Source organism: Saccostrea echinata, unplaced genomic scaffold (genome assembly GCF_033153115.1).
Source record: "Saccostrea echinata isolate AGI-Se365-2 ecotype Australia unplaced genomic scaffold, CSIRO_AGI_Sech_v1 ptg000001l, whole genome shotgun sequence".
In the NCBI taxonomy this organism is placed as follows: Eukaryota; Metazoa; Mollusca; class Bivalvia; order Ostreida; family Ostreidae; genus Saccostrea; species Saccostrea echinata.
Window position 1 is genome coordinate 33,528,627 of NW_026889750.1, and position 25,595 is coordinate 33,554,221.

Here is a 25,595-nt window from a genome sequence, read left to right on the forward strand (position 1 = left end):
CTCCACTTGCCAACCCTATGGACTCGGTCGAATGATATATCATAATCTAATCTGAATCTCCTTTGTATGAAATCCTGTAGCAGCCTCTCTGTGTCTTCCCATGCATGCTCTGGAATACCCGAGAACACAAGATTATCTCTCATAGATCTTGCCTGGAGATCAGTCACTGAACTTTGCAATTTCTCATTAGCCTCTCTGATTGTTTCCAGTTCATCATTCACTTTATTATCTGTAAGTTTCTGCATATGTATACACTGGTCTAGGCACTTTCTGTTGTTATTTATCACTGTTCTATTTGCCTCCGTTGACTCCTTTACCGAATCGAACACCTTTCCTAATCCACTCACATTAGATTCTAGACTTTGGAAATCAGTCTTGATCATCCTTACATCCTCATCCAGTCTGCTTACGTGCGATTTCACAGAGTTGATGGATCCTCGAATCTCTCTCAAAGACAAAATTTCAGCCTCAATTGCTGTTAATCTATTTTCCAGTTGTTCATTTTTCAGTTCAATGTTTGTAAGTTTTAAATTCATTTGCACTAAGAGGGAATGTATTGATGTCAAGGACACTTCACTCTTCACGTTTTCACTACTTGTTTCATTTCCATATATAATGGATTGACTTTCTGCTAAAAGGTTTGTAGTATCAGATACAGACATTCTCAATTTGAATGAAAAACAAAGAATCCAGAAAGTATCACTATTCTAGCCACTTCAGTTACTTACATCGTTATTTCACTGTACACTTTACCCTACACTATAGGGTGAGCTGATCTCACGGGCGAACCAAACACATACTCCGAACAAAGAAAGTTTGTAATAACGCAAAAACAGCCAAATCATTGGCAAAATTGATCAAACTATATCACTAAAACCACGTTATTCAATATTCACTTACTCGATCCTCTTCAAAACAGTTTGGAAACAGTATTTTTCAATTTTTTTCAATTTTTTCAACGGAGCCCAAAACAACAGCACTTACTGGCTCGGTGACCTCTGACCCCCTCCCTGGAATCCCTTGTTTTCTAAATGAAATATGCCCGATAAACAGCATGCAATTCATAGCGCTCCGGATTTCTTTCTTCACAACTGTTTATAAACTTCAAATTAAACATGTAACACTGTATTTTGGGTAGTTAAATAGTAGTGCTAGTTATTTTTGTTTCTCTGTTTCCTTTGTTTTATGAATTCTTAACTTTTTTCTTTGTCTTGAGGAAGGGACAGGTCGTCCTGAAAATTTGACAATTTTTATTGTTCGTGTCGTTGGTCATTTTTAGTGCTTATATATATATATATATATATATATATATATATATATATATATATATATATATATATATATATATATATGAGAACCTTCTCATTGAACTTAACATTTGTAATATCATGATGATTCCAGATGAAAATCATCTTTAAGTCATGAGCCATAGGAACAATGGCCAGACAGACAACTCAATATGTTCCCTCTTCTTGGGAGATAAATATACAAATAAACTAAAACAATCACTTAATGTCATTTATTCAATGGCAATGATCTCATTTTCTTCCTTAGTTTATGTAATCCTTAACAAGTTTTATTGAATTCATTGAATTGCATTTGTTTTAAAACGATGGTTCTGTCGGTCTACACAAACCGGTAACCTCAAACATCCTTAGATAGAATCTCCTGTAACAACCTCCACAGTAGTAGGGACTGCAAAAGAGAATTTCAATCAGTGTTACATGAAAAAAAGTTCTATTTTTAAAAAATATATATTGATTTGTTCCAGTTTTACTTCAAAAGAAAAGTTTACCTTCGTTATTATTGTGAAATATACAATGAAATCTTAGAATATATCTTCTGGTTAAGTAGTTAGATGAGTTTGAATAAAAATGAAATCTTGTGAAAAGTGGAAGTAAATGTTTAAATTATTATAAGCTTAAAAATTTCTACTAATTAAGTATATAAAAGAACAAATGAATCTGAGGGCTAAAACTTGCATATACACATCGTTTTGATGTTAAAAACAGGAAAGATTTTTTTAGCCCATCAAAACTAACCTGGCAATGGGAAGGGAAAAAATTGCATCTTATAACAAAATGCTTGGAAGGGTTGAAATGTACATGAATATAATCTATTTTAACAATGTTAAAGAAAAAGACGAACAAGAGGGGGAAAAGGGCAGATACTTAAATTATTTTTAAAAATTATTTTCAGATATGCTGTAGGCAATTGATAGAAAAAAAGGTTATGACATTTACTAATGTATAATGTTCTTACCGGCATTGAGCACCTGGAATGTTTATACACCTGTTCGGTGTATTACAAGGGTTTCTTTTACAAACTGATATTGGTTTCCCTTCAGGACAACCTGATTTAAAAGTTAAACAACATTACAACTTCAATCAGGTCAATTCAGTAATGTGAACATTAAAATCTTTAAAGCCAAATTTCATTTTTTTTTTCCCTAAAAAGCAGTATGTCAAGTGCAGTGTACGTTATAACATAGCTACTTTTAAATACATGTATGTATATTCAAAAGTTTGAAAAATATATAAAGCGTCTGAACATTTGCGTAGAAAATAGCTTTATATTCACTGCAATGTATCACGTCAGGTACTTACTGTTTTGTCCGAGTATCAGAGCGGCTAACTGACAAACAACTAACATCAATATTATCTTCTTCATTGTTAAATGGAAGAACGAAACTAACATTTTTATTTACAAAACTTTGTAAAACCCACGCTAAATTTCCACGTTTAACATATTACAAATGAGCGAAAAATCCAACAGATTTTCCGAGATCGAAAGTGCAGAGTATTTTGTTATTGTGATATAATTAATAGACTTTGATCAAAAGATTGATAACAAAAGTTGACTGTTTTTAACTAAGACTGAATTTTTTATCTAACCATTCTCATTCAACAAAAAAGTATATAATACATTTAATATTTTGACAGGAAAACCCGAATGCCTAATTTCAGTGATAGCAGCCTTTGAATTCTTTAAGAATCACATGCCTTTTTTACATACACGTACTTCGGCAATAGGCCATTACGTTCGTTGTCTTTATTTTATTGCCTCCTAGTTTTCGTACAATGGATAATAACGATTTATCATAATCCTTTACTGAGATGAACATGTACTTAAGAAATAAACAACAATGTTAAAAAGTTCTCTGGGAAATGAACTTGGTTGGTCACGTGATCAAATCCTGTGAAGCCCGAAGGGCTTCTCAGAAGATTTGATCACGTACCAACCAAGTTCATTTCCCAGTGAACTTTTTAACATTGTTGTTTATTACTTTTATTTACATTTGAGACGAATATTCTGAACAGAACTGCATTTATTATACGAACGGCCCGCCGTATTGCTATGTTGTGACGCGCAATGACCTAGAAGCTGTTTGGTCTTGAGAGTTCGCCTCGCTCCAACATTTGAATATTTACATTGGTGTTCAGCATTCCAGTTCAGGAAATATCTGTTCATAATGAAAAAAACAATGATAGCTACTGGGAATAATCTTACTATTATTGTATGAGTTCTTTATATATGAAGTCAAAAGCGCTGCTATCGTCTTCAGTTTACATACCTTCAAAGGAATTTCGGGTTAAAAAGGTAAGCGTGATTTTAGGCTAATTAGGAAACATTCTTCACAACGAAGGAAGATCTAATGATCATTTGTTGAACGAAAAAAAGAAATATATGTTTCAATAATTTTATCTTTTTCATCGCTTTAACGGCTTCGAAGTTCCAAAAGTGTCACTGTGACAGAAATATGTAGACAAGATATCGTCTCGCTGTGTGATTCGGTCACGCCATGACCTCTGACCCCCTAATAAGTTCATACAGAATTGAACATATTTTCTCTTCAATAGGTTCATCTAAGAAAAATATTTGCAAATGTAAATAAATAAAAAAAACTTCAACATTCATAATACTGTTTACATTGCTTAAAGTCATCTATGGCGTATTTTTGATAAGCTCAGATACGCCATACATGTATATAGCTTTAACGATTACAATAAACTAATTTTTATCCCATGTTTACCCCTTTATCCCGTGGATATGACTCATTGGATAAATTTTTCATAATCCACAGTTGTGACGTCACAATGGTTTTTGCGTTAGCGCGATGAAGTAAAATAAAGTGGAGTCGTATATAAAACAGTGTAAAACATTGGTTGTGAAGTATTAAACATGGGATAAAAAGAATCTCCCATGATTTGTAGTTGGATATGACTTTTATCCAACTCGTTGTGTGTTTTTATCCCCTCGCCAAGGCTCGGGGATAAAAAACACACAACTCGTTGGATAAAAATCATATCCAACTACAAATCATGGGAGATCCTATATTTATCTCTAACTGCAAATACATTTAAAAGTTTTGACGTATTAGTGCAATTATAGAAATTAACAGGGAAAACAATAAGCGGCGTTTGGATTATTTCGTAATAATATTTTGTATGATAATTGGCATACAATGACGTATATAACATGACGATTTTGTTTAATGACATACGAACTAAAATTAGATAGATGAAAAAGTTGTGTTAATACACTGTAGGTACACATAAGCAAGTAAGAAAGGAACGAGTGTGTATAATTACGTTCTGGATGCACATAGGTGATGCTTAAGCAGAGCTAGGTATTATGACAATGGCTGTGCCAATGTAAGCCTGGTTAACAAACATGGGTTCTAGACACAAGGAGATTATTGTAAATAATAATTTTAAACTAAAGAGGAAGAAAATAATTACCCTTCGGAATTATTAAAAGGTTAAATGTAATCAACATAAGGACGACCGCTCCTCAGCCAGGAACGATAACCTAAATTTATTATTTAATTTAAATAATCTAAATATAAAGCTTAAAAATTGAAATCTTTTCGTACAAGAATATTTATTTCATGCATCTTAATATGATTCAGGGTTCCTTGAAGTCTTAGATACGTTCTTTCAAAAAGCTGACACAAACCCAATAAAAATACAAAAAAGAAAGACATTTTCAAAGCAATCAAATTTATTTTTAACTAGCCTTAGATAACAATGCTTAGTAGTATAATATAAATTAGAAATGATCTGCAATGGATTTGCAATGATAGAACATGTAGCAATTAAAGTATACTGAATGACACTGAAATGTCACTGAGAGACTCCTTTTAGTGACTTTTCAGTAACATTTCAGTGGTCATTCATATCCATTTTATATTTCAGCATCCTGTGATGTAAAAGGACACATTATTTTTTATGAACATTTATATTAATTTCTTTCTTCTATGTGGTCCTTGAACATTATACATTCAATTAACATAGTAAAGATAAAAATGAATACAATATTATTTTTTAGAAAAAAAATTTCTAGAAAAAATCTAGAATCGTATTGTGATCTCACCTTTATGTTTGTCTATCAAAGTTACGACTATTCAATTGAAATATTGTCGTACTTGTATGCTATGTTTGACTTTTTTCTCACTCTGCATCATCTGATAATTTTTTGTAAAAATATTTCGTCTTGCAGATGAGCAGGTAAAGAAATAAACCATGATTTACCTTTGATATCATTTTGTCAATTATAATATGAACACAAATGTTGAATATTTTTAAAAAGTCTTTTTTTTTTTCTAGATGTTTTTCTGGTCTAAAAGTTTTTCTAATGTCTGTTCAAGTGCCGTTCTCTCTCTTTCCATTTTTGCTGAAAAAATTAAAATAATGACTGTAAATATAGGTTTTATAACTTGTGTGAGTTACTTACATATGTACTTTTTTCTCCAACTGTTGTACCTTAATCTTTTTAATTGTCAATAGACACGAGGTTCGCTTGGCTAGAGTGTATTGACAATTAAAAAGAACTGGTAAGTAACGAGCACACCTTATGGAACTCTTTTCTTCTTTTCTCTTTCAGCTACTAAAATTCTCAGACTATCTGTACATGATTACTGCACGAAAAAATCACAAACCATTTTACGTAGCACAGAATGACATACATTAGTTGTTTACTAATATGTTAGTCAGAACCTTAAAAGTAAATCACTGTACGGGAGTTAATAAATATATATTGTTATACCCTTACAAATATCTTTTATGATTGGTTCCTGTATAAATCTTTGCTAAAAAGTCTAACATTTCCGATGTTTTACTGAGCGGTCATAAAAATCGATGTTTAACCGCAGAGTGAGATATTGGACCTGTCGATGAGATATTGGACCGCTTACGTCACATTGTGGGCGGGATCAGCTAAATCTTATTTACATTCGTTCGTGTTCTACAGTGGGGGGAATTGATCGAGTTTTACCGCAATGCAGGTAAAGGAAATTTACATCATGGAAATAAAAGGTATAACAAAACAATTATTGGCTGTGTTCTGGGGCAAAATGCGTTTTTTCGACCCCTCGAACCAAACTGTTCTTTTTGTCTGGTTCTTGGGTCCGACGAAACACATGTTGCCCTCGAACCCAGTCAATAAATGTTTAGAAGTGAGGGGAGGAAATAAATTAATTCTACAAACTTGTTTAATAAAAGAAAATCAAAATTTGTTGGGGAAATAATGATACACGAATGCCTTAATTGTTCTTGATCTTTTTTCTCAATATACATTTATAAAATATCTAATAGACTGGTTAAACTTATATCAAATAATTTGAATGATCGGTGCATAAATAATCAGGTTTACGAACCTTTTTCAGATAAATTATTTAATACGTCTGTCAGAGAAAATCCTTTCTTCAGCAATAAGTCTGTGTCCTCCAGTAATTTATCCACCAGCACGTAGAGAACTGAAATAGATGATGATTTCAAATCAACCAAAAAAGTAATCACTGTGCATGTCATAATTTTACTGGTATAAATACCCGGTATTTTTGTTCACTGCCAGTATTTACAAAAAATGTTTCTCATACTAAATGTATTTATGTATTCCTTTTATTTATTTCTCAGCTTAATATAGGATTGCAAATAACAGCCTGCAATACTAAACCCACGCTCTGTTTTAAAATAAGTTGTCTTTCGTGAAATGAGTACACCAGTTACAAAGTTTAAAATGAATGGGCATGTTAGAAAAAAAAACATTCTATATTTAAATATTCTTTCTGTAAGTGAGATAGTGTGTTCCATTACTTACGATTGTCCCTAAAGGAATTTTTGCGAGATGAAATAGTGCTTTCTGAAAAGAAAACATAAAAGACCACTATAATTCATTAAGTAAGTACCAAATATCGTTTTTCGCAATCATTTTTTTTAAATCATAAATCAACCAAATATACAATTTAGTCTTAGTATTAAACCTATTTTGAAATCATTCGAATGAAATGTTATTATAAGCTCATTCAAGCTCACAAAATATACCTCACTATTTAGCATATTATTTTAGCTTAATCTGCATTCGATTTTCATATGCATATTTTTCTTATAATAATACATTTAACTTACTCATGACTCAACTAGTTTCAAGTCAAAACAAAACAAATAACAACATATTATATTTAAAAAATCTCATAACATAAATACACATGTATGACAAACAATGCATTTGTATTCCTCGATCTTTCGCACTATCGGCATGTGTATCTACTGTAAGGGGTCCGGCTGTCTGTGTTTAGTGCCCTGTTCACAGATCTGTATTGTTTTTATATTTTTTCGAGATCGATCACCTTTTGTTGTCTTCGCCTTTTTCATAATCATTGCCAAATAGGTAGGTAAAATTTCTTGTTTAATTTAAGTTACGCCATTTTTTCAAAATTCATGTAGATTCGCCTGAAGAGAGAACAAAATATGGGGACTAGGGTTATTGAACACACACACATTTTCTCGTGCGATAACAAAAGACTAAAACGACAGTTATATGCTGTAATAGGGTATTTTTATATTCATGTTCGTACATATTCACCAGAAATAAGAAAATTGACCACATTAATCAATTAAAGAAACTAAAACTTTTGTAAATATATATTGTTACTAAAGTAGAAATTAGGTAACTTCTCTTGTCTTGGTGTTTTAGCTTTTGAAAAATTCAAGCCTTGATATGATAATATTTTGGCTACTAGCACTAATGTAAGCTTTTATCATTAAACCTGTGACCCTAAAAGATGTAAAATGATATGGCGAGTTATGGAAACTTACTATTATCAAGAAATCTGCCAAAACCATCTTTCTCGACTGAAATACAAGAAATATGGATAATTTCATAAAAGTTTGTGTAATATATCAAGAAATAACTTATTACAGTATCTGACATATTATTCTTCAAAAATCATTAGCTACTTTTTCCACCTTGTTCTGTTTGAGATCTCGCGGACATGAGAGAGGCTAAGTGTTTCAGTCGATCTGTGTCTGAAACGGATTTTTCAGGTAAGGGTTCATTTAAAAACGTCCCCAGCTGCACAGGAACTGAAATGAAAAAAAGAAATTGTCACATTTCAATGTCAATTTTCATACAATTTTTTTTCGTAAATTTGTCATTAATTCAGTGAAGACATGAAAATCTTGTTTGACATTCTTTTTCAAATCAAGTAAGATCATCGAAATTTATTCATGGTATTTTCGCAAACTCTCCTTAGGATTGATGGGAATTTTGTGCATCAAAGAAGGGAAATTATACCTTTCTCATCCTTTACAGATTCTTCGAATGATTTAAGGCCTTCATCACTTTGCTTTATTTCATCCTTTAACGTTGCTTTTAGTTTCTGTTAATCAAAATTCAACGTTTAAGATTGATAGTCTTTCTCCAGCAATATAGTTAAAAGTGAAATTTTAACACCTCCTTTTAAATATTCTCTATATTTTAGGGGATATAGAAGCAAAATTAATTAAACATGCAATAGATAATATGTTTACTTGTATTATATATAAACAATATCACTATTCAAATGTAAATATTTGTGAAAATTACTGAATTCGTTTCTTCTTCATTTATTGATCTATCTCCAAACTTTGTGCAATAAAAGTTTTCAAAATTGCGTAATTTCTTTTCTTTATTGCAAAGACACATTTTCGGTAGAAAAACGCGAACAGTTCCTTGAAATCACACCCTTCTTTCAAAATTTATGAGTCAGCTTACCTTTAAAACGGTAATTTCTTCTGGTGATAAAAGCAACGATGTCTGTGCGCTTGCTTTGTCGGATATTTTAGGTGATGCCATATCACTTTCCTTCGCAATTGATTCGCTCTTAACAGTGTCAGAGGAATCCTTTTCATCATTATTATTCTTGATTTCATTTAGCTAAATTAAATAACAATTCATCAAAACTTTGTCAAGAAAGTGTAGAATATTTAATTTAAGAGTAAACACACAATATGGATACTATAAAGAGAGATAAGATTGAGTCACCCTTTACAGGATGAAAAGGGTCTATACTTACAAGATCACGAAGCTCGGATACCTGTTACAGAAACAAATAAAACTTCTCAATTATGTTTTAATTTTTATGAAAATTTATGTTATATAAAATGACTCATTTCTAAAGTGTTTACGATAAAAGAAACTTAAAGTTATGAACTGCAAAAGTAAAACATATCTTTGAATTTAGGTTCTCCACCTCAAATAAAATATTATCATTTTTAAAGGAAATAAACAGAATGAAAAACGCTAGACACAAATTTTGATTTAGACAAGCAATATTTCATGCCTGAATCAAAACTGAAAAAAATTGTACTTCTTTAATGCACATGTATATGTTTATTAGATGTTTCCCACTAAAGAACAATCGATAAATGGTATGTATACTACTTGCTGAAAAACAATCTTTGTATTTGATGAAACTATGTATTTTTTAAACTATTTAATTAATTTACTGGTTACATTATCAACAATTTGAGTTTACCTTTTTGTCTAATGTTTCTCCGTCTGAAAATAAAGAAAACCTTAACGTAATTCGGAAATTTGAAAGAAAATTATACATCTAAACACAGTCATATTTGTTTAATCCTTAGATTGATAAAGCATAAACATTTTTGAGAGAAAAATGTATCTTACCTCTTTGATTACGTAGAACAGCAGCGTATGAATATCCAAAATAAAATAAAACACAGATGACAACAAATCGAGAAATCATCATTTTATTGCTTGTCTGGTGTTTCTTCTAAAAAGAATTCTGTAGTATTCCTTTAACATGCGCCTTATATCACATCTAAATTCTAAATGACGTAAAATAGGGTAAATCCTCAAAATACACAGGAGAAACGGAGAAAGGTCACCTAAGCTCACACCCACTTCCGTTGTTATCGGTTTATTGCTGCCCGGGTGCGTTAATGGGTGTTATCTTTAACAAAGGAATAATTGGGGTAACACCCCATTCAGCTTCCTTTTATTTTCTTGTTCAAACTCTAGATACCACAACCAGTTTCTTCATTTTCAGCCATATGCCACCATCAATTATAAGTTAAACACACTATATAGTGCTCTACATAACATGTTAATAATTAAAAGCATGTATCCCGGAAATCTCTTTTACCTTAAGGGATCTAGGACTTTTAATCAAGCATCTTATAAATGTTTACATTTCTTACATATTTCAAATGCTCTTGTATTGACAGGGAATTATTTCCAATCTGCTAAGAGAATGATAATGCCCACTCCTGAGACATCGTGATGCACATATTTCGAGCGTCATTGCTCTATCCGTAGTTTTGCTTATTTACCTCGCCGACACAGGTATGTTGGGGGAAGTGTTTGTTTAAACGACACCCGCTGTTATCGTGGCAATAAATTATTTTTTGAATTCTTATATAAAGGGAAATAAGCTTCCATTTCCCTTGTGTGGTTTTCGTAAGTGGTTTTAAAGTACTGAATCCGTTTTGATAAATAATGCTTAGAAAGCATACAAAATTCATTTTTAAGAAAACCTTTTTACATACCTTAAATTATAGTTTTCATGAAAAGACATTCTATTCATGATAGAGAAATAGATCGAGACAATTTCTATAGAGGAAAAACTATTTCGTATAGGTAGAAATCACTAATATATATCACCTTTAACATTCAAAGTACATGTAAAACATGTCTACAAAAATCTGAGATAGAACATCATTATTACAATATTTGTTGTATTCACAATATTTGCGAGTTTCACATTGTTTTATTTCGTAAAAAAATATGTAAATTGATCATTCCTTATTTGAAAGTTCACATCATTAAATCATGTCAAAAAAACTTAGAAGAATAAAGTATTAAACGCTGTTTGTCCTCCGAGAACGGTATTTTAGCTCAAGTCGCTTCTTTAATTCTTTCTGGTCTTCAATGAAAGTGAGCTGTTTCAATTTGTATTCAATTATGTCTCCATTCTGCAAAATTAATGTTCACGAAATATAAGTATATAAATATATTTTATCAATAATCGAACATACATTGTACTCGCATACATATACTTTTTGTATTATTAACAATTAACCATTCGATGACTCCACAAACATTTATATCATCTTTTAAAATATATAAAAATTGTAACTTATTCTTTTATACTATCTGAGCTTAGTTTTGTAATACCTTGTCATTTGATTTGATGGATTTTGTTGGAAACGAAAAACTTAATATCGTTTTTCTCTTTTTAGTGTATTTTTGCAGATCATTGGTAGTAAACGCCGTGAATTCTACGTTCTTATCGCCAATGTACCGGCTGTTGAGCAGGATGTCGTTGAAAGGTTGATGATGCTAAATAATTTCAAAAGTGTTTTAATTAGTTTTAATTTCATCAAATCCAAATTAATTTTTAAAAACTAGCACATTTATGCTTAATGATGCTTTAAGTTTCCTAATATAAAAATCAGTCAACCTGGACTAAATTTCTTTATATATATATATATATATATATATATATATATATATATATATATATATATATATATATATATATATATATATATTCACTTTAAAAATTAATAATGATTATAATACCATGCAAATTTCGGTGCGATTAATGCCTTAAATCATACTCACTGTGACCGGCACATTCCTTTTTGAACATTTACGGTAGATAATTATAATTAGTAGTAGGAGAAAGATCACTGCCGCAGCTATAGAACCTCCCACTATCACAAATGTCATTTCTTGGTTCCTGCTAAAATGATTTTTTGTTTGAGTATGACAGTGAAATAATGTAAATAATTAGACATACTACATGTACTCGTCTAACTTATTGTATAAAGATACATGTATATGTATCTCTGAAAATCTACTTTAATATAAAGATTGGCTTATTAAACTTAAGAATATAAAAGTTGCTCTACCTCGATTCGTTCACTTACTGTATTGTTGAATTTGTGAGAGTTTGAACCGTCAAGTTTGTTTTTAAGCAAATAATACCAAGCTCTGCAGACCGGTCTATAGTGCAGACTGAGTTGTTACTGCAGTATCCGACGACCAACGCACAAGGGGACGTAATCTCTTGGTTATCTACAAGGTAGTAGTAATCTTTACTCATTTTCACAGAACGTTACTCTGTAATCATAGTTTAATCATTATTTGATTTAGAGTAATTTTGTATTAAAAGCATTTGTAAAATCATCTCAAGATTTATATTTTTCAAAAGAATGGAGTAAACCCTTACAAAACGTTTTCTTTGCGCAAAACTTTGATAGCTTCTTACAATCTAGTTTCCAATAACCAAATGTAATACAGTCTTTTAATAGATCTGTAGAAACAGTTTCGTTGATATGTCTTATGAGATGGAATTTGATATCGGTTTTCATCTTTTTTAAAAGCTTTGGCACGCTGTACATTAGGGTAACCAACACATGAATAGAATTGAATTCTCTGAAATGAAATAAAAATACAACTTTATCTTTTTTAACATAATTAGATTTTTGATTAATTACATCACAGAGATTTTGTACATTCAATAGAACATAATTATCAAATATTTCTAAATAGCTGAGTGTATGGTACATACGTTCTAGTCACTCTAAGTTCAAGATCAACAAGAATACCAGAGGGATTGTTGAAAATGGTGTACAGCTAAAAAAAAAGTTAAATCTAAAATAGAGAGAGAGAGAGAGAGAGAGAGAGAGAGAGAGAGAGAGATGCCAATGCCACCAAATTAATTCTAATTCATAGTATGCTCGGTTTCTCAATAATTTCAATCTAAGAATTATAACTGGCTTATATTCTATCATCCTACATATGGATATTATCTGCTGTGAATCTTACACATTTCTGCTCAACGTTTTGGAGAGATTTTAATTATATGCTAAATTAATGATTATCATACATATATTATACCTATATTTTCTCTGACCTTATCATGTAAGGACGAAAGCATGCTGCTGGGAATGGAATTACGAATATTTCTTTTTCTGTTCATGAATTCAAGGTTTACCGAGATATTATGCAAGATGTTTTCTGAAATATGAATCATTTAACATCTATCATGAACTTAATTCTTGAAGATCAGATAAAATGTACATTGTATTTATTGCTTGAAAGTGAGAGCATACTATTTAGTGTGCTATTGTGATTGATAACTAAAACAAGATTTTTTCCCTTTTCTTAATACCGATTGCTAGAACAATGTATCGATATGTATGTTTTATATCTATTTTAGATTAACAAAAATAATAATTACCTATACTACTTTTATTAATCTCATTACGATGATTTGATGAGTGTATACTTGCATCTGTTGTCACATTGTGCGTTTGTTCAAAGCGGCGAGATGATGATGATTTTGATAACTCTGTGGACAAAACTGATGACGTAGGAATGTTGAATGTAGACGGTAAAATCGTTGATATCAAATTTCTTCTCAGAGTCATGGTCGACTTAAAAAGAGGCTCTAATGTTGATGGTGTTTTTGTTGTTGTTGGCGGTGTCGATGATGATGATGATAAAAACGAAGATGATAACGATGATGGTCTCAGCATTGAAGGCCTGTCTTTGTATGACGTGTACTTTCGTGTTTGAGGTAATGAAGTCGATGATTTTGTAGAACTAAATTCTGTTAATATTTCATTTGTGAGAAGATTCGTATTTAAGCTGGCATTTTGTGTTAAATGTGACTGATCTTGTTTTTCTGTTGTGATACTGAACTCTGTCCTTTCTGAAAAAATATTTGAATTCAAATTCTGAGTCGACTTCACTGCAATTGCTGTTAATTCACGAGTTGGCAGAATCGTAATCGATGCAGTTTTTGTGCTTCCTTCTGTGGATTCAGTGTTTGTTACCATAGGTTTTGTAGAATAGCTCTTTTCTTGTGTTGAAGTAAAATCATACTTGGTTGTCGATGTCTCAGCTATTACTGCTTCTGATGATAAAGAAAAGACTAGTCCATACAAAGATATTTACAGAAAAAAAGTAAAGTAAAGTTGTTCCAAATAAGTTTCTTTTACTTTTATTACTTACGAGTTTTTTTAACTTTGATCCGAAATCCATGTCCCTGGTTTTTGAAATCAGACACAAATCTAATATTTACATAATTGTTCCGTGTAGTCACTTTCATTGGTCTATCAGTAACTCCACATTTTCTATAAGATTCCCCAAGAGAAACAGCCAGATAGTCACTACTACACGATAAGCTGTTCTCTATATCCATGTCCACTATTATTATCGTCATGTTTTCTGTTTTGGGGTTCACTATTTCCCAGGAACAGCTAAGACCGGGAGGGTAGAAATCAGGGTATCCAGGGGACACTATTTCTACTTCTGACTTTGATAATTTGACCTTCCTGTGACATGCTTAAAACACAAATCACCAAATTGCTAGGCATAAACTACAGCACTAAAAATTATACATGTATTTTTAAAAGCTTAAGAATGTTATTGACACAAAATGCAACAAAAATTCTTTAGCAGCTAAGAAATATGAATTAAAAATTACTTACAGGCCCTAAAATATAATTCCTTGCTTTCTTCTCCTTTTGTTTTACTTATGTTGGCAAATACAGAAATCATGAGAAGTTGTCCTTTGAAATTTCGGGTATCAATGCTAAACCATGTAGTTCTGGGAGAGAGCACGATTTCTCTCTGGTAATTTGTTAGACGATATTTCAGGGTGTATGAGGTCAAAGGTATGTAATGTCCAACTGGTGGTAACCATTTGATAAACACGCCGGTTTTGGATGACGTCATTGTAATATTAACTGGTGGTCCAGGTGCTTTAACTAAATGATATCATTATGATTCTCTAGAATGACATATTAATGATATTATTTATCAAATATTTGGCGAATGCTGGTTGTATTGAATCGACCGTACAAAATCACAATGGCTTCAACTTAAAATATGAAAACAGCTTAGAGATTTTCATAAAAATTTCACTAGAAAACTTTGTGAAAGATAATAATCTTACCTTTTGCTGTAACCAATATTTGAAATCCTGTGATATTGATTCTCTTCATTCCACTAGAAAATAAAACTGTTTCCATTGAACTGCCATTTAAGTCAGAACTGTTTCTGCAAATTTTATGCAAACTGTCCCCTACTGATATAAACGCGTCAGTACAAGGCGGATGCTTTGTTGAATTATTGTTTTCTCCAAGATCGATTTGGAGAAAATGAAAATGCAATATATGTGTTTCTTCTGTTTTGATATCCCATTGACAGTGCACTCCCCTTTTTACTAGACTTGGGAAACCTGGAGAAGAAATTGTCTTCCTAGATCCTGGCACCATGGTGATTTTCCTTCCACAGGCTAAAAAAAATCCAATTTTTTTTTATCTCTTAACGTTAACGCAAAGGGGGTAACAGAAGTATTTTTTTTTTGTAAATTTTGTCCTATTTATTGCAATATATATAAAGTAGAATAAATAGAGTCTTTTACTAACGTTTTCGTATATAAAATGGTCTGGAAGGTTTGCTTAGGCCATTCTTGTTCTCAGCTGTCACTGTGATAAGGAACATTCTTCCAGCCTGCAAAGATGCATCTGTAAAGGAATTAAAAGGATGTACGTACTTAGAATTATACCGGTATAATTCAGATATGTAGTTTAAATATCGTTCCACACTCACCTATGATTGCCATAGGTATATTTGATCTGTATGTAGTGTGGCTCTCTTCCGGTAAAATGGTCGCCAGTAGCACGTAATTGGTGATGTTTCCGTAGGTTTGTGAAGGAACTTCCCAAGTAACAATAAAAGAATTGTCTCTATTCACAACATGGACGTTTTGGGGCTGAGAAGGTGGAGAACAATCTGTCATAAACAATGAAGAATTTTGATATTTTAATAACTTCAAAAGGCATATGATATTCTAGGTATAGCACTATCATTCTAAATAATCTTTTAATCGGAATTTCTTTCAAAAAATCATTTCTTTCTCTATATTCATTTTTTGTGTTAGTAATTTTCAAATAAACAGTGTAACAAGCAAACATTGCAGAAATATGTTGATTTATGTGCGTTCTAGCATGTGCTGTCACTGCATCTTGTATATTCTACATAATGATCATGAAGATAAGAGACTTCCGGCTTGCCTTGTCAATATGCATTATAATGTTTTGCTATCTAATATATATAAACATATATATATATATATATATATATATATATATATATATATATATATATATATATATATATATATATATATATATATATATATACCGGTATATATAAACGACAGATTTTTTCATAAAAAAAAATATTTCATTTGAAAATCCCGCATTTTTCAATGCAAAAATGAACCATAGTTTTTTCAGTTTAAATTCTTCAAAATCGTTTTTATCGAAGGGTACCTCTACAAAATCACTTTGTTTGTGTGTTTAATAGTTAAACGAACGATTCAGCAAATTTTGACAGCTAGGCTAAGCTTAAATATTTTGAAATAGGGGATTTTATTGTAAGTTGGTTGAATTTTTTTGTACTCCTCATCAGCCAAAGAGGGGTAACTTTAGGAACTTCCTGTCCAAATTCGACTCTAACGATGTACATACACATAGTAGATATTGTCATGTATAAGATATACAAAAATAGCGAAAATTAAACGACAGGAAATTTTTGGGGTAGGTGTGTTGTACATCCTTAACAAGATATTGAACACAAATCGTTGGATATTTGGTTATCAATCCTTTTTTCATTTCGACACCGTGATACACATGAAAATAGACTTGAACCACAGGTCAATTCAAACAATTTTGCAGAAAAAAAGAAAGAAGTGGGAGCTAGGTTGTCCCTCAGTTTTCCTGAATAAAAAAAAAAGATGTTTTGTATGAGAGTCTCTGACATTTCCTCAGTGCGCCTTGGGATTCAGTGACAATATATCCTTTTGTAGATAGGAAAACTCCACTTATTGTTGATTAAGATACTAATTAGTCTTTTAAGAATTGTTATTCATAAAAATGAATTTTCAAATAATACTTTAGAACAGCTCAATGTAAAATCATCATTGTTTTTTGTAGACCAATGTTCTTGGATTTAGTGGGCTACCCTTACACACGAATTAACACCCCACTAAACAAAAATGTTGTCCATATTTCAGTTTATACGTGTTATCCAGGAAACAACGTTCCCAAGAACCATTAAAATTTCCATTGCCGACAAACATTGAACCCCCCCCCCCCCGCCTCAAATGAAATGATGCCACAGCATGCACTAGATGGAGTTAGTAACTTAGTGGCAAAAGGGGTATTACTTCCTGATCAATTTTATTAGAGAAAGTAGAACCATTTTAATTTGTGGGGGTAAGTGCTAAAAGTTTACTAGTTTACTAGTTTGTGTGGACGTAATAATGTAAATTAGTCGTAAATACAGAACAGAAAACTCGTAGAAACCAATACAATGATAAAAATGTTGTCCTTAGGGTGATCACCACGAGATCCAAGAACATAAGTCTATACGAACATTGACGATTCCACAATATTATACAGAATTTCATACTGTAAAATTGATTGCATATAGACTTACCTGCAAATTCAATAAATTTAATGGCAAAGAAAATGATGAGCCAGCTCATTTTCTCGACATTTAAATATCATTCTCATGCAATAAATTCATAAAAGATGATTGTTCCAAGATTCTCCCCTTTGATATTTTAATGACCTGCCAAGCATTGTGTCAAAAGGAAATAAAACCATAAGTTTCTTACACCCTCTGCACTGTCAGGACATTGTCCTACTATCCTATATGTCGTAACATCGAGCAGGTGCACGTTATCCGGAAATGATAAGTGCAAGATAATACGATCTTGTATACATCCATCTCAACGAGATTTTCCGAATGGTCAAAGTGATGTTATCATTGACAAACAATTCCCCGGCTGACCATCCTTCCACAATGGTCAGATTTATTGTTTCCTTTTATAGAAGAGTTCACACAGGTATGTTATGCTTTGGTACTATTACACAATAGTTTGCTTCTCTTTACTGATAAATGTTCTAGATATCACAGAGCTCACTTGCTTTATTTGATATAAATTACTGATATTGGAAGACAAAAATGCATGTTCACTGATATAACATTCGATGGGCATTAATAGTTTCTTAATTTCAGCGCAGTTGCAAAGACCACTGAATTCGATGTTGCAAGATCCGTTATTATACATTGTATATAAACAAAATGGCCTTATACTAAATAGTATCTACATGTTCTTAATTATAATGTTCACGCTTAGTAAAATAGTTCTCTAAGAAAACAGAGATTTCTGTGAAATAAACAAAATTGCTTATTCATATACAATAATCATTTAAAAAGCTATTTTTTCAGTCAAATTATTAAAATAATCAGGAAAAATTATTAGAAATGACGTCCACTACTTTTGTTAATAAAAGTTAAGACTGTATTGCATAGGCGTCGGAAGCAAATTGAAAAAAAGGGGGGGGGCTAAACCAACGAAAAAAGGTAAGCCCCAATTTTCAATGCCTATATTATGTGTATCTTTGCAAAAAAAAGGAGGGGGTAAGCCCCCCTAGCCCCCCCCCCCCCCCGTTCCGACGCCTATGTATTGATTCCTGAAATGCTTACTCTAACACATATTGTACATACTTATTTTGTCTTTTTACTAATTGTTCATATCTGCTGTTGTGTGTTAAAAGATACATGTAAATCAATGTCACTGTTATGATGTAGAGTAGAATCTCTCGTAGTTTTTCTGTCTTCACCCGTTTGTAACACAATGTCAGTTGTGAGATTCTCACAGTTTATCAATGCAGTGGAGACACTGGCTGCACTGTTTGTGACGTCATTATTGTTCTGAGTTTCATTATTGTTTGCTGAACTTGAGTCCATAGCAGAACTTTCGCTGGAGATGGAAAATACTGCCGAACCAGTTCCCTCCGATAAATTATTCACTGCTCGCCTGTCTTGCTCCATTTTCATTGCTGAGTCATAAGAAGGGAGATAATTTACATTTGTCTTTGAATATTTCCCAGGATATGGTGGTGGTGGGTCATCGTATCCAAAGCAGGAAATGGAGGATATAGTTCGATCTGCAATACGGACAAAATTTTTTGATTGCATTAAAGCTATTTGCAAAAACACTTTTTTTATTCTCTGTTCTATTCTGCATATGAAAATTCATGTTTTGTGATCCACGGTTTTCTTTTCTATAATATAAAGCAAGATATGATGTGCGTTTGATGTTTAAACATTTAACAAAAAGAAATTTGATAAATCTTTGAAATTTGCAATGTAAGCCACAGACTTACGAAGTCTTTCAATTCTTGTGCCCTCCATTTCTGACCTTTCACCCGAGAGTTTATTGATAAGCACCCTGAGGAAGATTACTATCACAATCGCTGCCATACCGCCCAGGACGGAAAGAATCACTGGATCCTCCAGTACATCCGTCTGGTATCCTAGCAACGGGTCAAACAATACTTATATTGACCATGTGCATATCTGGGTTGACTATCATGTTGTTAATTTTGAAATTACTGAAAAGAGGTAAATGCAAAATTATCATGCTTTAAGTTTAATTTTCATTTAACTCCACCCAGTAATTTCAAATTTTGAGGTATGATATAACTAATACTTATAGACATCAGGCTAGAAATAGGCTGCTCATCCCTAAAACCATATTCATCGAAATCGCATCCTATGAATTAGTCAGTAATAAATGCTGTATGGGTAAAGCAATTTTTAAAGAAAACTAATTATATACAGACATGTATATACATTAATCATGAAGTGGATTTTTTTATATAAAACAAGCCATATTTAATTTCTTCGCTAAATATTACTACAGAGATACTTACGGTACTTATTGGGATTAACAGTTGTAATATGACTGGGCACAAGAACCACAGTTGTATCATCTAGGCATAAATAAATAAATGAATAAGTTAAAATATTTGAAGGTTATTGGACCCTAATATCCATTTGAAATACCAAAAATGCCATCGATTCAATTATTACATGTCTTGTCACTTACCTGTGCTATTATTTGCCATCTTTAATAATTCATGCACTTACACTGGAATATTTAAAGTGTAAATTTTAAATTCAAGGACAAAGATATCCAAAACAGGAAATGGACTAATATAGAAAAGGATTTGGAAGGTATATACATTTGTAACATATTGAAGCTGTGAATTTGTTTACTGTGCAATACAAAAAATAAGAAATTAATTATAAAGCGGTTTCAATCTGAGAATTAAGTATACCATTTCCAAGATGTTTTTCAATGTAAAACTTCTTGGCCCCTTTTTTAATTCCCTTTATGTTTTGAAGAAAATGGTTCAGTAATCCTTATGATGTAATATATATATATATATATATATATATATATATATATATATATATATATATATATATATATATATATATATATATATATATATATATATTATAAAAAGTCATGAAATTATTTACTCTGATTCAAAACATATATACCGGGTATGTTGATAATAAACTGAAATTGAAAAGTAATGCAAGGTCTCGTAACTATATAGACACAGTATATAATACATCTTACCTTGTTCTATTGCTTAATATAGACACCTCTTTTTTACCATGATGCAAATATAGACTGCAACAGCCGTCAATAGAATTTCACCAAATCACTAAGTTTAGATTTCTAAATATAGGGAGAATTTTAAATTCATCATCATAAAATGTTTCTGGCTACCACCCCTTCACTAGGGAAATCCTCAACACGTTTCCCTAATAGAAAGAACTTCACTTTTCTGTTAAATTTCTCCCAAACAATATGATATATTATGAAGAATATACACCCTAATGCTGCATTCCAGCATAGAACAAGTTTTGTTTTCGTCTGTGGCCAAGTACGTGTGACCAATGTTCCGCTCCAGTGCCAACCACAGAAGATTTAGTCAACAATTTCAATCATTGCATATGTACGTGTGAATTATGCAATTCGTACTCCGTGTAGAAAGGACAACAACTGAAAAGTGGCCTGCTCAACTCAATACAATGCACATTGTTTAAATGTGTTCAAAACTTCGTCCTCAAATTAAGGTCTACTATTCTTAGGGTTACCATGTTTCTGCATATAAATTACATTGAATTAAAAATAAAACAGTTTAGAAGATATGTTTACCGTTTATATATTCTTTCTAAGATGTCGTTGAATACATGTATTTACCTTCACCAGAAATCACAGAATCTAAGGCCATCATAAAAAAAATCTTTGTTTCCCCTAACCCGACCCTAAAATCTCAAGTTGGGTAGGTAGGTAGGTAAATATTTTTTTTTCTGACATCAGCTTTGAAAATACATTCTGAAATTTAATGGAATAATACCTTTGTAAATAAGAAAAGTACAAAAGAAAGCGATTTGTAAACAGAATATCATACAAATGCCGCTTAAAAGCAAAATTTAAGGTAGATTAATTCACAACTATCATTCAATTGAATTTGTGAAATATCTCACAGTGTGCAGTGTAAATTTAATGAAATTTAATATTTAAAAAGACAAGATTCTCTGATATGCAAAGATCGGACAACCTAGTATATTTTTCAAACCTAATATCAGCTTCCAGTGCTTAAACATGCAATGTACTTTTTCAAGGGCCTTGAATTGTGCAGTGGTTCTAGAGCATTTCGTTTTGGAGTCTCGAAGTAAGGAGCTGGTTCAAATCCCAATGCGGGACGTTGAGACCAGTCCTTCAAATGAGACTGTAAAAACTTAGGTCCAGTGTCGCAGTAGATGCTGACACGAAAAAGGTCCCTCACTGCTCAATGGCCAAAATTGCCGAGTACAAGTCTAAATTTGAGCTCTTCACCGGGCAAATGTTGTCATCCTAACAATTCTCAAAGGAATTTAAAGCAAAGAAACAGCCAATCTTCAATGGCCTAATTAAAGAAAAATACTCTCAGGAAGCTGTATCATGATTTCAAAAATAGTTAGAAAGAGTATGTAAACAACATTTAATTGAACCAAACCATATCAAAAAAATTATAAAAATGTATACACAATGTCATAGTGACGCAGTTTAACCCAAGAATAAAAGGCATGAAGAAAGGACGTCTGAATTCTATTCATCAGGATGAAATATGCATATGCAGACTTCTGTGGTCCCATATAGTAAACACAGAAACATAGATGAACTGTTTATTAGATCAAAGCTCAAATTAAATAAAATACAGTGAAATTGAATGATGTGTTCATAAGGTGGGCTCCTCGTCTGCTCATGAGGCGGGCCTTACCATGCTTACTACGTAAATTAATTTTAAAAGACATGTTTGTAAATACCACCGAAACACTCTTTATTAGTCATGGTATATTTTATTAACGAAGTGTTTCAAGAGTGTAGGATTCTAATAAGCTAAGGGCAGAAGGTTGATATGTCTCCGTTGTTTTATAATAACATGAACTAAGTCACTAACCCTCTGTGACCACATGTTGTGGGTACCATTTTGTTTCCAACAAATGCTTGAAAATCACAGTAGAACAAAATCTGCCGTTCTGATAAAAACATATTTTGATGAAATTGTATTTCATAAAAGTTGATAAACATAAAAAAGAAATATTTGAATAGTTTTAAAAAAAAAAAAAAACACTTTTCAGTCGAAGCTATTTAATTTAAATGGGTCGGTCGTGTTAGGGGAAACAAAGGTATTTTTTTTATTTTGGTCTTAGATGAAAATCATGTTTAAATTTTTATTTTCAAGTGTATCGTGAATTAAGATTTTACAAGATGCAGATTTCCATTACATTTTGGAAAGTAATAAATATCTAACACTGCATTAAGAGGTATAAAGAAGAATGATTTAAGAAACATCACATCACCGCTGTTTGCATCTTTCGTTGAATTTGCATTTCAAATATCTACAAAAATGTACATGTAAATATGATAGTATAAGTTAAAAAAAGTGAACAAAGCGCTATGCATTTCATTTTATTTATTCTGTACCTTGATGTTTCCCAATTCAATACCGTATGTAATGCAAGTACTTAATCCAAAAGCATTTAGATTTAAATATGGGGAGGTCCACATTATTTTAACTGTTATTGTAAGAGTTGGATTGTATTACACATGTAATTATATATTCTCTTCATCACTGGACCTTCTGGGATTTAAAGTTATTCCATCAACACATATAGATGTCTGACGTGGGGAACGTTCAGTTTCTTCACTAAACACCTGTTGATCATCTGTTCTAGGTTCACACTCTCGATTTGTCAAAAGTTCATGGCACACTTGGTTAGAGACCGAATCATTTTCTGTCTCTTCATTGTTCATATGATCGCTATGGTCTAAACCAACACTCTCATCCAAGACAGAAAATTCCGATTGTGGAGTCATTTCATTGATACTGCACATCCGCAACTCGGGTGCCATTTTGATTGCGGAGTCATAAGAGGGGAGATAATTGATGTTGGTTTTGGAATATTTTCCTGGATAAGGTGGAGGGTCATCGGAAAATGGAGTCGGTGATGGTGATACTGCTGGTTCGCTTTCGTGATCTGTACAATAATACTGAACACTTAGAACTCTTAATAAACAAGATACTTTTGACGAGGGTAGGATAATCTAAGAAATGCATCTATTCTTTATCATTCAACGATGGCTTGAAAATAATGTTTTAAAATTCTCCATCTAATCATCTGCTTCATGTTTCTATGTTGTCTAGGATCTAAGCTCTTTATGTTTAGTCCACTATATAGACAACCACTTCTGCATGTTAGTAGAATGACTTTATCTCATTGAAACATTCTCTTATCTTATTGATACAATGCCAATGGTCCTCAATGCTATATTATTTATTTAAGTTTTTTTTTATTCTAATCTCATGTTTGTAGTCTCTATGATTTGTTGTGTCTAATTTTTTACCCAGTAAACTGGTTCTCTTACCTCCCCTCCTGGTTTGTCTATGGTGTCTGTACTGCCGATTTTTAATTCTACTAATAATTTCCCTCCCTAGAAACAAAATTCCAATGAAAAGGATCACCCCGGTAATAGCCATAAACACTGGGTCCTCCATTATAAAGACCTTTTGTTCTGAATTCAAAAAACGCCCTAGTTTGTATCTTTTTCAAGCATTCGAAGATGGAGATGGATGAGTTACATTCAAGAATACATAGATTTTTATAAACAATGTGAGCGACATGGTTAAAGTGAAGATAAATATAACAAAGCTAATTTTTTCCATTTTACTGAGAAGATGAGCATACAGAGAGGGTCTTGACAAAGTCTAATACTTAATAGGGTGATAATGATGGTGTCAGTGTTTTGAGACCCTTTATCTATCCTGCTATTTCCAAATTTATGATATTATTTCCCTACCTTTTATGTTCGTTATGATAATATGACCCACTCCATTGGTTGGCAAGGAAGCCTGGGGGTCTTCTTCTACAAAAAAAAAACGAATTAAGATTTTTTTTTTTTTTACTATAATATTCTACTTTCCGTGCAAAATCTGAATCATTGTGCATTATTGATGTTTTAAGGAGCCATTTCATTCAGCACTCGATGCTTTTGTTTCCCTACACTATCCATACCTGTACCATTTGTATCCATCTGTATTCTACATCAGCTGCCAAAAAGAAAATAAGACTTTTAAAGATGAAAATCGAATTCCCATATTTTTAAATTAAATTTGCACATGTTAACAGAATAGCTACATATTATCATATGGTCAATCGTTAGTTATACATGTACGTTGTGGAATTAAACCTTTCAAAAACAGTTTTTGACCATTCATCCCTGTTTGTGTTGATTTTTATTCACATTACCCCGATATATATTTGAATGCAGCTGTAAAAGCGTATTTATGATTCAAGAGATTCAGTCTGTTAATATATGCTCTTTAAAACTTGCCTTACTCTGTACCTTTATTTTCTTCTCAGAGACATAACTGGCCAGAACTGTCCGTATATATATTATTTTAAATCTTGTTTTTAAAGTTTGTCTTTACAACTACTCTCCTTAACAAAGAAAGCCCACTTACCGTCATAAAATCTGCATATCGCGTCCATAAATATGTTGTCACGAGACAAAATTCAATTGGGTATTGTAAATTCGTTGTTGACATTCTTCTGTACTTACAGTACTAAAAGTACTAACTTTTGTCAATCTTACTAAAAAAATCACTCTATAATCAATCGTATAGTCCTGTATTTCAATGTCACGATCCGTTGAGCACTGAAACGTGTATTTTGATAGTTGTTTATAATTCGTTATCTCTGTTCCACACCGCTTTTCACTTCACTTTTAAAACACTTATAACATACTTGTTATACTCGTAAATTACGCAATCACGACAAATGTTCAGTTCTATGTAAAATAGTTG

At 31.9% G+C, this 25,595-nt stretch overlaps 4 protein-coding genes and 1 long non-coding RNA gene across 6 annotated transcripts; all 5 read right to left on the reverse strand.

Moving 5' to 3' along the window:
* Positions 1-1,504: 1,504 nt before the first annotated feature.
* On the reverse strand, positions 1,505-2,347 carry LOC133178494 (uncharacterized). The gene is made up of 2 exons (XR_009719983.1): positions 2,263-2,347; positions 1,505-1,695 (listed from the first exon to the last, which is right to left on the reverse strand). It is a non-coding gene; the product is annotated as an uncharacterized LOC133178494 (long non-coding RNA).
* Positions 2,348-4,986: 2,639 nt separating this feature from the next.
* Positions 4,987-10,307, reverse strand: LOC133178502 (uncharacterized). Its single transcript, XM_061313196.1, has 10 exons — positions 9,952-10,307; positions 9,800-9,822; positions 9,338-9,358; positions 9,037-9,198; positions 8,578-8,662; positions 8,250-8,366; positions 8,100-8,135; positions 7,102-7,143; positions 6,659-6,757; positions 4,987-5,676 (listed from the first exon to the last, which is right to left on the reverse strand). Exons 1-10 carry the CDS (start codon positions 10,031-10,033, stop codon positions 5,606-5,608), a joined length of 738 nt encoding a protein of 245 aa, XP_061169180.1. The 5' UTR covers positions 10,034-10,307; the 3' UTR covers positions 4,987-5,605.
* Positions 10,308-11,050: 743 nt separating this feature from the next.
* LOC133196925 (uncharacterized) lies at positions 11,051-17,857 on the reverse strand. Its single transcript, XM_061332774.1, has 14 exons — positions 17,809-17,857; positions 15,916-16,098; positions 15,732-15,830; positions 15,257-15,598; positions 14,790-15,068; positions 14,311-14,643; positions 13,535-14,212; positions 13,208-13,311; positions 12,863-12,927; positions 12,521-12,726; positions 12,219-12,366; positions 11,911-12,031; positions 11,461-11,625; positions 11,051-11,258 (listed from the first exon to the last, which is right to left on the reverse strand). The coding sequence occupies exons 1-14, from the start codon at positions 17,855-17,857 to the stop codon at positions 11,145-11,147; spliced, it is 2,886 nt and encodes a 961-aa protein (XP_061188758.1). The 3' UTR covers positions 11,051-11,144.
* A 976-nt stretch (positions 17,858-18,833) lies between these two features.
* Positions 18,834-21,243, reverse strand: LOC133178513 (uncharacterized). Its single transcript, XM_061313206.1, has 5 exons — positions 20,816-21,243; positions 20,273-20,314; positions 20,097-20,156; positions 19,548-19,697; positions 18,834-19,328 (listed from the first exon to the last, which is right to left on the reverse strand). The coding sequence occupies exons 2-5, from the start codon at positions 20,289-20,291 to the stop codon at positions 18,910-18,912; spliced, it is 648 nt and encodes a 215-aa protein (XP_061169190.1). The 5' UTR covers positions 20,292-20,314; positions 20,816-21,243; the 3' UTR covers positions 18,834-18,909.
* Positions 21,244-23,187: 1,944 nt separating this feature from the next.
* On the reverse strand, positions 23,188-25,595 carry LOC133178523 (uncharacterized). Of its 2 annotated transcripts, none has more exons than XM_061313218.1 (5): positions 25,254-25,595; positions 24,805-24,839; positions 24,590-24,655; positions 24,158-24,304; positions 23,188-23,769 (listed from the first exon to the last, which is right to left on the reverse strand). In XM_061313218.1, exons 2-5 carry the CDS (start codon positions 24,821-24,823, stop codon positions 23,345-23,347), a joined length of 657 nt encoding a protein of 218 aa, XP_061169202.1. In that variant the 5' UTR covers positions 24,824-24,839; positions 25,254-25,595; the 3' UTR covers positions 23,188-23,344. The 2 variants fall into 2 exon arrangements, with proteins under 2 accessions (XP_061169202.1, XP_061169210.1); XM_061313226.1 differs by having other exon boundaries at positions 24,590-24,652; positions 25,254-25,594.

Bases quoted from the DNA above. Each gene is read 5' to 3' on its own strand.
- LOC133196925 (XM_061332774.1), bottom strand. From the start codon at position 17,857: ATGAGCTGGCTCATCATTTTCTTTGCCATTAAATTTATTGAATTTGCA. The intron at 16,099-17,808 runs GTAAGTCTATAT...TGTTTATGACAG, and splicing joins TAAATTTATTGAATTTGCAG to ATTGTTCTCCACCTTCTCAG. The intron at 14,644-14,789 runs GTAAGTAATTTT...TTGTGTTTTAAG, and splicing joins GGAATTATATTTTAGGGCCT to CATGTCACAGGAAGGTCAAA.
- LOC133178502 (XM_061313196.1), bottom strand. From the start codon at position 10,033: ATGATGATTTCTCGATTTGTTGTCATCTGTGTTTTATTTTATTTTGGA. The intron at 9,359-9,799 runs GTAAACTCAAAT...TTTCTGTAACAG, and splicing joins GAGAAACATTAGACAAAAAG to GTATCCGAGCTTCGTGATCT. The intron at 9,199-9,337 runs GTAAGTATAGAC...TATTTAATTTAG, and splicing joins TATCCGAGCTTCGTGATCTT to CTAAATGAAATCAAGAATAA.
- LOC133178513 (XM_061313206.1), bottom strand. The intron at 19,698-20,096 runs GTAAGTATCTCT...ACCCGTTGCTAG, and splicing joins TGTTAATCCCAATAAGTACC to GATACCAGACGGATGTACTG. The intron at 19,329-19,547 runs GTAAGTCTGTGG...TCCGTATTGCAG, and splicing joins CACAAGAATTGAAAGACTTC to ATCGAACTATATCCTCCATT.
- LOC133178523 (XM_061313218.1), bottom strand. The intron at 24,305-24,589 runs GTAGGGAAATAA...TTTTGAATTCAG, and splicing joins TATCATAACGAACATAAAAG to AACAAAAGGTCTTTATAATG. The intron at 23,770-24,157 runs GTAAGAGAACCA...ATTATTGTACAG, and splicing joins TAGACAAACCAGGAGGGGAG to ATCACGAAAGCGAACCAGCA.